The sequence below is a fragment of the Mya arenaria genome, chromosome 17 (genome assembly GCF_026914265.1).
Source record: "Mya arenaria isolate MELC-2E11 chromosome 17, ASM2691426v1".
Lineage (NCBI taxonomy): Eukaryota > Metazoa > Mollusca > Bivalvia > Myida > Myidae > Mya > Mya arenaria.
In genome coordinates this window covers 17,551,471-17,562,340 of record NC_069138.1, presented here as the reverse complement: position 1 = coordinate 17,562,340, position 10,870 = coordinate 17,551,471, and the positions used below count along the sequence as shown (strand labels likewise).

Sequence of the window (10,870 nt, the reverse complement as noted above, 5' to 3'; positions counted from 1 at the left end):
TCTTGAAACAAGCCAGTTTTTGCAAAAAAAATCATATCGCAGGATTTCATTTTTATGATAAAAATTGATGTTTTATGAATTTTTCTTAAAGCGTTGGGATTGCCTTTAAGCCATAAATGATGAATTTTTCTAACAAAATTATGGAAAACTGCGATAAGACCTTTTGTTAGCCGTCTTATATCAATGGTTTTCAGATATTTATGCAAAAATTGGCTCACTCCAAGACAAAAAAAAATGAAAAAAAGTTGTCAAAACGGTAAATCTGTGAGAGTGCAGCTTTAAGACCTTCATTTTTTTGCAAATTTCACAAGCTATGGTTATTTCACAACACAAACAATGGAATCTGTGGAAAAAAACGAAAACCATTTTGACTCTGCCACTGAGTTTGTTAGATCAAATTCAAATAAACTTGGCACAGAAACATTGCTTTACCTCTATGCTAGGTATAAGCAGGTATGAAACATATTTTCCTTGAACAGTAGATGAAATATCTTTAAATGCCATGTATTTTCGCGACCTGACAATTTCTAAACATTATTTAATAATAAATATAAAAACAATATACTCAAGAATCTTGCTTGTTTCATTTAAAACATGTGTTCATTTTATAAAACCTGTGTTCATTTATTAAATTTAATGGCACCAGAAACCATTTATTTTTATTATTCAAGCGTATTAGACTCTTTTATTCATATTAGTATAAAGTCCATAAAGTAAGTAAGAGACAGACAGGTCTTGATTTATAATATAATGAATGAAGAACTACTGTATTCAAATAAATCTTCATCATTTATGCAAAATGATAAGTAATTGTTTGTCATGCTGAGATATTGGCAATTTAGCACAATTTTTGAAATTGTGTATCTTGTGTAATTGTAAATTCTTTTAGGCTGTCAGACTTTTCAATCCCTTTGTCATTTGTGAAATCAAAGACTTTTCAACCCCTTTGTCACTTCAGCCCCTAAAAGTGCTAAGACTTTTCAACCCCACCTAGAACAAAGACTTTTCAACCCCTAATCAACAAAGACTTTTCAACCCCTTAATTTATCACCTTTTTAAGAAAATAACTACAACAGTAAACAATTTATTTCGAAATTTCATATAAAAAATCAAGAATATATCAAGACTAAAAATATAACAGACAGAAAAAATGTAATACATACAAAATATACATACTTGAAACACATGATAATACAATAATTCATTAAATATTTACATTGAAATAAAAAAAAATGCTCGCCTGTCCATTTAGCTATTTAGTCACTTAGCCATAAATCTTCCTTATCTCCCTGAAGAAATCCTCACACAATATATCATGTGCATGGTACTGCTCCCTAAATTAATTAAAACAGCATTTGTTTTTCTTTTAGTTTTTTTTGACACTTTTTTAAAGCATTCTGTCATCAATAAAAACAACAATAAAATGAGTTGAACTTAAAATAAAATTCTTTATAATATCTAGATTTAGCAGACGATGTTTAAGAAATACAAAATTACCGGTGTAGTTAATTTGGTTAAATTATTGTCACATACATTAGTGGATAAATAAATAAATGGAGAGTCAATAAAATATTGTAGCAATTAGAAACAAAGTGGCTCAAATTCTGTATATGTCAACGGGTCACGGACACTACGGACCATGGACATTACGGACCAGACATTACGGACCAGATTTAGGGACATTACGGACCAGATTTAGGGACATTACGGACCATCTTCAAAAACTTACGGACCATGATTTATAATGTTTTTAAACATTTTTTTTTAATTTATTCACTCATTGGTCTTAAATTTGTTAATAAATACTTTAATATAATTGCTCAGTATGACAATTATCTTTAATGTTACTGAAAAATCCCATGAAATTCCAATGTTAAACATCAATTAATTTTTATAAAATATTATAATAATGTGAATAATAAGGAACGAAATATGTGTTTATCTTATAATTGTTAATGTGAATATTAATGTTTTCATATGTGATCGATTGCTTTCTGAAATAAACTTTCGATCGTCATATTTGTTTGTTTTCTGTTTCATCTGTTTTAATTGAAAGGTTCAGTGAAAGTGCACAGTCACAATGGGTTTTCACACATTTATGATTGCCAATTAAAGGTTGTCAGTATAATGTTTGTTTCTTTTGTAATATACCGCCGATAATTACGAGTACAATTATAACTAATAAACACTAATTAAGACAACAGAAATTGCCAGTTTTAAACATCAGTTTGCAAGAATTGCAACAAACACTGATATGTTCTTATATGTGCTCGATTTATTTTGGGAAATAAACTGTTTTGGAAAATATTTCTGCTCGATTTATTTTGGGAAATAAACTGTTTTTGAAAATATTTATTCTGTTGCTTTTAACTGATTTTACTGCCAATCTTTCAAATTTTGTTCATTATTTTTCAAATAATTGTTATAAATACATAGGTCTTTTACACCTTTTGGAATTTCACAAGATTTTATATTGAACCATTGATCTATTCGAACTTCACAGGATTTTTCACAGTTATATGGAAGATATAACGTCATACTGAGCACTCATATTCAAGTATTTATTAACAAATTAAAAACTAATGAGTGAATAATTTAAACAAAAAAGTTTAAATCATGGTCCTTAAGATTCCGAACATGGTCCGTAATGTCCCTAAATCTGGTCCGTAGTGTCCCTAAATCTGGTCCGTAATGTCCATGGTCCGTAGTGTCCGTAATTCATGTCAACAGGCATGTCTTACAACTATTATGAATTAATTGCTTTAACAAACAGTATTAGGTTAAACATCTGTATTTTATTCCGGATATTTATAAGTTTCTTTAGTTTGAAAGTATTCAGGTGTCTGTTAAAGTAAGGTTTTAAATATATTTTTTCGTTCTTCATCAAAAATATAACCTTTGAAAAGATAATGAAATTCATCGCCAAATTTATTGCAACTTGTACACAGTCTTTCATTTAGAACCGAGTGGTATATCAATATATGTAAAAATAATGCTATAAGCATTGTATTGTCTTTTCATATATGCAATTAAAGAAGGGAATGAAGGTCACACATTCATTAATGGGCAACATGTGTGACATGGTCATAAATTCCTAAGGGATTAAGGGGCTTCATAACAGATACTATAATTGAGGTTATAGTAACTTGAAAGTGACAGTTAATTAAGGTTTTAATACCCTGATGGCCATCATTCCAAACTATGAGCAGATTGATTTATTTTGTGTATGATTTTCCGAATTTAAAACCAAACAAAAATATATATTTAGTTTATTTATACCCCCAAACTCAGGATTTTTAGATAATACGTTATCAAGAACTAAAATCAAACTGTACTGAAATAGCAATATGGTACAAAAGATGTTTCCACTGTTGACCTTTTTTAAAAGCAATGAAAGTTTTATAAATGTTCAAGTTGAGGTTTTTGTTGGCATTCTACAGGCAAAAAAGGAGAATGTTCCGTAAAACCTTCTTTGCATTCATTTTCTTTTGCAATTATTTAAATTTGTTATTTAAAGAACAAAAGTATGGCCATAACTTTGTACATAATATATGTGAATTCGCTGAAATATGTAATATCCTTCAGAATAATACAACAATTGTTCGGGTATTATTATCATAATACCGTATAACCAGGCATCAAAATGTACTGTACCATTGTTAATATTTGGAATATTATATTGATAAAAAAAGTGCTTAGTAAATCAAGACAAAACCTTTGTAAATTTCATCCAATACTTTGGAGAAAAGTGTAACAAATAAGACAAACAAGCCTTTAATTGTTTTTCAATAACAATTGGTTAAGTTTCTTGCAAAAAAACTATGAAATAGATCAGCACCTGGCTGACAAAAATAATAGGGGTTGAAAAGTCTTTGATATAGGGGTTGAAAAGTCTTCAATATGGCTATCACAATATTTCAACTGTTTTATGTTTTAATACATTCTAGGTGAAGGAAGGTACATGTAACGTGCCAAAGCCAGGATTTCTTGATTTTCAAGGAAAGCAGAAATGGTATTTGTCTGATAAACTGTTAGTGATGCTTGTTTGCAGATACTTGTCAACAATTTAAGAGACTGTCACTTTATACCCTTCGTCAGGCAGTTTTGTCTCCTGGAAGTGTTTTTTTCATCTTTCGTGCAAGCTCAAAATAAAGCTATGATTTAATTAGCTGGCTGAAGTAAAATCAATGCAAACTGTACATGTAAGGATGATTTTGGGGGTAATGAGTCCGGCTTTTCAGTAGTTAGTTCCATGTGATATGTAAAACAATAAGCCAAATCGCTGACATGGATGGAAAGTTTTCTTTCATGTGCGAAATGTTGATTGTGTTGTGGTTGTCATTGTGCAACAACTTTCACCTTAGCCATATTAAAAATATGCACATGTTTTCCAAGGTGCCTAAATCTTGTTTTAAAGATAATTTAGTTATGCCCCTTTTTAGGTTGAAAAATAAGCACCCAAACAAGAAGTCGGTGTTAGGTCTGCAGTGCTTTAGTTATATTAATGGCAACAAATCTTATGTTACATATATTTCAGGGAAGCATGGAAGAAACTTGGCAATATGACGAAAGAGAAAGCAATGAAGGAATATGTTAAAGCTTTAACAAAAGATATTCCGGATTGGAGCTCGAAGGTAAAATGGGATGAGTTTAAACACAGGATTTGTTTTTATAATCTGTTTTTCTATGCCCATCATAAGATGGTTTTATTGATACATCTGTGGTGGGCAGAAAGGCGGAGTCCACTGAGTTGTCCATTTTCTAACTCAAGAAGTTTGATTCTGATCATCACCGCACTTGGACAATGTGTGTATGGGCAGAACATTTCAGCCAAGTTTGATTAACAAACATGTCACCCAAGTTACTTAGAGCTATAGCTCTTGAATTGCTTATTTAACACTCAATTAATGCTATCTGCACGCTAACACAAGGAAGTTTTGAATTTCCAGTATATATATGGGCAGAATATCTCATAATTTTGCTGAAATAACACAAACTTATTTATTTTTTTAAATAATTTCGACAGCTCTTGTTAAAAAAAAATAGTGGATGGATAGGCAGATTTTACTTTGTCAAATAAAAACAACAACATACATATTAGTTCAATAAAACAATGGACAGTGCAGGGACACAAGACCATCAGCCAAACATTTATTGTGGCCTAACAGATACTGAACATGAGCCACACAACATAAAGAACATGACAGACCAACCATACATGTATATGCATAGAAATATCTTCATGAATGAATGTTTGCCTTAGAACCTTGGACTCAATGGTCAATGTAAGGAATCAACGGTAAAGGTGTTAACAGAGTAGATATTCCAGTTTGCTTCGAATTTGAAGTCAGGAGAGCCCTCCACAGAGCTTTTAGAAAGCCATTTTTTTCTATGGCAGTGGGCTTTTGACCCCAAGAGGGCCCCAAAAACCTATGGCTGAAATGGTTTCAGCCCTCCAGCTGCCAGGTCAATCGCATCCCTGGGCTTGTCCTAGCTTTTTTTATCAACAAAGTGTTATATACAAGTATGGCAGCCATGAAGGAAAAACAAACTTACAGACAGCAACCATGTTATACAAAAGAACTTAATTTTTTTTTTATGATTTTGTATAAATATTGATATATCAAGCCATTTTTCCGAAAAATTTGATATATTTCTCTGTCATACTAAAATCCAATCTACAGAATAGGTCTTTTATTTTGTTTTGATTTATATTGCAATGTTTGAATTATTAATCAATTATTCTCTTGCCTAATAATATTAATTGTGTGTCGAGGACTCTCTTTTTTGACAGTAGAGCAAGTTGAGTGACCCCTGCCAAGCATGAATGCAAAATAATTCCTATATTTCAGCAGCTGTTTAATAAGTGAAAAACGGGTGAATTATTGTTCTCTTTATCAGCTTCAAAACTGCGGGGAGAGTGGAGACTCTGATAAGCCCCGTTCATCCGGAAACGGTCTCGGTGTATCTGTCAGTACCATGCAGAATGATGAGGAGGACTTGGATGATGAGCTGAAGACAGTGTTTGACTGGTGTAAAGAGGGAGACGTAACTAAAGTTGCTAATATCCTCAAGAAAAACCAGTCTTGTGTGAATTTGAAAGATGATGAGGTATGCTCTTTTCAGTGGTGAAAATAATATATAAATCATGTGTCACACCAGGAAATTTATGGCCCTTTTATTTTGATTTTTTTGCGAAAAATTAATTATTGATATAATCATTATTATAGATCTATCAGTTTATTTGAAGTGCAACAGCATTTATTTTATTTTTTTAACACTAGGGCTGGGTGCATGTATGTGCATTGTAATCGTGTTAGCTTAATTACGGTCTTTGGTATGTAGCGTTGGGTTAAAATTTCTAATAATGGGGGCTAGTATGCATAAAGCATCATAAGTCATTTCCTAACTTAAGTCATTTACCTGAGTCCAAGTTTCTCAATGGTCGTATGATATAATAACTGAATAAAATCTAAAATACTTTTTTATTAATCTTAAAAAATATATATTCTTCTTATGTTCAAAAACTTTTCTTTGAATTTGACCATGATTATGATTGTAAGTCAACTTACATTGAGAACATACTTAAGATGTTTTAAGCCCACTTGCCCAGTTGTGGGAATGGTCACATGAAACATATAACAGTACCCGTCTCCTCTTATTGTACTACAAACTGAGAATAAAAGAACTTTCTTACAGAAAAACACTCCAATGAGATAACGGGATTCTGAGTTATATTGTTTCATTCTTAATCGAACCAACTTTAAATTAGTATCATCTAACCTTATTAGGGAATGGTGCTGCTTCACTGGGCTGCAGATCGAGGCGACGCAGACATGGTTCATATGCTGCTCAGCAAAGGGGCTAGTGTTGATAAACAGGTAAATTTTTCACTTAATTATAATCATCAAAGAAAATGGATTTGTCATAGCGGTTGCCAATGGTATCAAGTTTGGAGATTTTCATACGAGCTATGGCTTTAATGAAATTATTATTTCGAGATAATCACATATTAACAATGATATGGACATAAATTAAGTGTTCAACACGTCATTTGGTTAAATTTTTTTAGTTATTTGTCAACTGAGGAAAAGTGACAGGCATTTGCACTGCTCTTGTTTGAAGATAAAGCCCCAGATTAAATATGTTGAGTTGTAGGGTTTTGGACTTTGCTAAAAAAGAAAAATGGACAAGTCTTTGCATCTGATTGTTTTCATCTTGTTTAGTTAATACTTAAATATTTCAGCTTGATTTTAAAGACAGCTGCTATTACTAAAATTAACTGGATTACACATAAGTCTTCTTCTTACATGGAAGAAGACGTGGAGCGTTATCAAATATTCTAGGATCAATTTCATACCTAGAAGAGATTTTCAGCTACTACTCAACATTGTATAAGGACCATTAGATAAAACAGAGACTTTCTTTATTTCTTATTACAATTTTGATGTCTTGTCATAATATTTTGTGAGAATGGAAACATTGTTTTATCTCTTTTTATCTCTATGTTTTATCTCTTTTTAATGTTTTTATCTCTAAAATACCCTTTCTCAGCTTTCTCAGAATATCATAAAGGGGTGAACGTCTGAAAGTTTTGATTTTCTTTTTGTGATTTTATTCATACATGATATCTGCAGTTGTGGGCAATTAATTAATCAATTTAATTTAAAACCTAAAAAAAATGACAAAGATATTGAAGTTTAAAATGTGTTCACTACGGTACTTGAAACCTGGCACATAACAACATGAAACATTTCACGAGTGACTACACCGTCTTTCGAGAATGAAAACAATTTGTACTTAATCCAAAATATATTGCGATCTTACACTGAAATGTTTATAATTCTCGGCTTTGTTGCAGGATGATACGGGCCAGACCGCTTTACATTATGGTAGGTAAGGCTTTTTTCACATGGACAGAAAGTAGTTCGATCAATGCCAATATTTTAACTGGAAGTTCTCATCAAATATGTTCCAAAACCTTAAAGAAGTTGCCATGGTTGTCTAAATTTGAATTTATATGAAGTAACAAATTGGAATAGCGGTAATTTAAAGTGTTGTCCTAGAGTGATAAGTTTGCCGCCAAAATGGAACATTCATGTGATAGGATATACTTTAACCTCTCGCTATACACTGGCTGAGTGCAGGGTGGTTAACGAATCTTGCTTTTAGTCATAACATATTTCTAGTCTTGCCGATGCATACTTAACCAAAACAAACAACTTGAATATTTGAACTAGTTTAAGTCCCTTTACGACTCAAGGTTCGGTAATGTTAATGGGGTGATGAAGTTCTTTTTTTGTGACAGACATTGGATATGGGGGCATATGTGTCCTATGGACTGTCTTGTCATCTGCAGTTGAAGCTAATCTAACAATGAATGATTGTTCAGAAATTCGTTAAAGTTAACAAACATAACTAATGACATCATTGTTAACTTTTAAACATGAACTATCTAATGATGCATATATATATGCTTAAAGAACTGAAAGAGTTGTCTCAAAAATCTTGTTACAGCAGATTACAAGTGTTAGAATTTAAAGTTATAAACAATGAAGCTACCGTAACAACATTGTTAACTTGAACCAGTTTCTAAAAGATCAGCCCTTTATTGTCGAAAACTAGTTGAAAATAATCTAACAATGAATGATTGGTTAGAACTTTGTTAAAGTTAACAAACGTAATTAGTGACATCATTGTTAACTTTTAAGCGTGAAATATTTGATGATACATATATTGTTTATATGCATTAACAACTGAAAGAGTTGTACTAAACATCTTGTTAGAAATACAACAGATGACAAGACTAGTGTTAAATTTCCAGAGCAGTTACAATTTGAAAGAAAACAACAATGATGATCAGCCCTTTATTGTCAAGACCTGTATATAATCATAATAGATTTTTTTTCCAGCTATCAGTTGTGACCATAAAGATGTTATGAAGGCTCTCCTAGAGGCTAAAGCTTCCTTAGATATACTTGACAAAGAGGGAGAAACAGCTAGAGACATGCTTAGCGATGCTAGTAAAGAAATACAAGACATCGTAAAAAACTTTCTTGCAAGATGAAAGAACTCGATCCCTTAAGTGCAATTCATTGTTTTAATTGTGATACTAGAGTGTATATCTATATATTTGTATATGTTGCTGTTTGCTTCAAATATGAAGGGGCTCACTCACAGATGTTTTTACAACATTTTGTTTTAAACCTTGTTGAAATTGAGTTATTTTTTTCAACCTTTATGAAACAAACACCAAATGGCAACTGGCAGATAAATCAATTGCGTTACTAACACTTTTTGACAAAATTATACATTCTTTGTCACAATTCTAAATAAGTATTTACTGTAGATCATTTTGTTTACAGTTCACACAAAATTATATTTTCCGATGGCAGATGTAATAAAACATCAAAAGTGTCCCGAGAAGGTTGGCTTATTTATTATTGAATCAGAAATAATTTAAAGGTTTATTTCACTTCTAAATATTGGTTTATGAAAACAACTTTTCAGTTTATTTTGCTTCAACCTCAACGTTGTTTAAATTCTATTAAAAAGTTGACCCAACATGTTGAATGGCAAGGGGTTACATAACTAACCAATTTATATGAAATAATGATAATATGATTCAAAAAATATATTATATGTGTGCATATTTTATGGCTTTAAGAAATAAAGTTTGATGAAAACTGATTTAAGTCCAAATCAATTAATGCCATAATGATGCACCCATTGACAGTTATTTGATTTTTTTAATCATTGCACCTTATAAATTCTGCCTTAGAGGTATGTTATTGCAAAAGACCTGCATAATGCAAATACCAAATTGTTCATTTCATCGATAAACTGTCTGAAATGGTTTAAAATGCCAAGAAATCTGCAGAAAAATCTGTTTAATGATTAGATTGCTATCAGTAATGGAAATATACTTACAAAATGGAAGCATAGGAATTATTTTAAAAATATTTCTATTTATCTTGGAGGTGTGGCAATGTTTGTTAGGTTGTCCGTTTTTTTGCAGAGAAAAATTTTAGGTACTGTCTTCGCCATTGATTCAACATTGTCATAGGCAGTATGAAAATACTTCAACCATGGCCATAACTGAAAATCTATTATTGATATTCAAATGAATTTAGTATACATGTTGCCGGAGACAATACACAGATGTACACCAAGGCCCAGAACTCTGGATTTAATATTTGTGGAGTGATGCCCCTTTATTGACTGAACAGTAACGGACCAGTTTTGTTGTTTGTTCCGAAATAACTGTAATGTACCTTTAACGAGAGTTTAAATAGTGTAAACTACCAAAAATGGTCAACATTTCTATATTGCTCAATTGTGAAGGACGGAATTTATCTATTTTAAGCTGCACTCTTACAGATTGAATGTTTTGACAACTTTTTTATTTTTTGTCTAGGAATGAGCCAATTTGTTTGTTATTGTTTTGTTTTAGGCCTGAACTAGGCCTTAAAAGGAATAATATTTGGCCCTTTGTTCACCTCAATTATTGAAATGTTACCCGGTAATTGAAACAAAATTGGGAATTCAATCTGTTATGATCTCTGCATCATTTATTTTATTCCACAAGTTAACCTGTATTGTTTTACAATGCTTACAAGAAGTAAAACGAATTAATAATTATATATTAATTGTTTTCAAACAATCCCATTTCACTTAGTACAACTGGCTGTTTAATGTCTCCCTACTGCCCCTAATCGTATTAAACTCTATACTGCCCCCTATTGGTTATGTACCCTATACTGCCCCCTATTGGTTATGTACCCTATACTGCCCCCTATTGGTTATGTACCCTATACTGCCCCCTATTGGTTATGTACTCTATACTGCCACCTATTGGTATTGTACCCTA

At 31.6% G+C, this 10,870-nt stretch overlaps 1 protein-coding gene across 2 annotated transcripts; it reads left to right on the top strand.

Moving 5' to 3' along the window:
- Positions 1-322: 322 nt before the first annotated feature.
- LOC128222714 (acyl-CoA-binding domain-containing protein 6-like) lies at positions 323-10,641 on the top strand. 2 transcript variants are annotated; one of them, XM_052931807.1, is made up of 7 exons: positions 323-453; positions 3,948-4,012; positions 4,538-4,634; positions 5,902-6,111; positions 6,792-6,881; positions 7,862-7,892; positions 8,913-10,641. In XM_052931807.1, exons 1-7 carry the CDS (start codon positions 337-339, stop codon positions 9,065-9,067), a joined length of 765 nt encoding a protein of 254 aa, XP_052787767.1. In that variant the 5' UTR covers positions 323-336; the 3' UTR covers positions 9,068-10,641. The 2 variants fall into 2 exon arrangements, with proteins under 2 accessions (XP_052787767.1, XP_052787768.1); XM_052931808.1 differs by having other exon boundaries at positions 7,862-7,896; positions 8,913-9,069.
- The last annotated feature ends 229 nt before the right edge of the window (positions 10,642-10,870 follow it).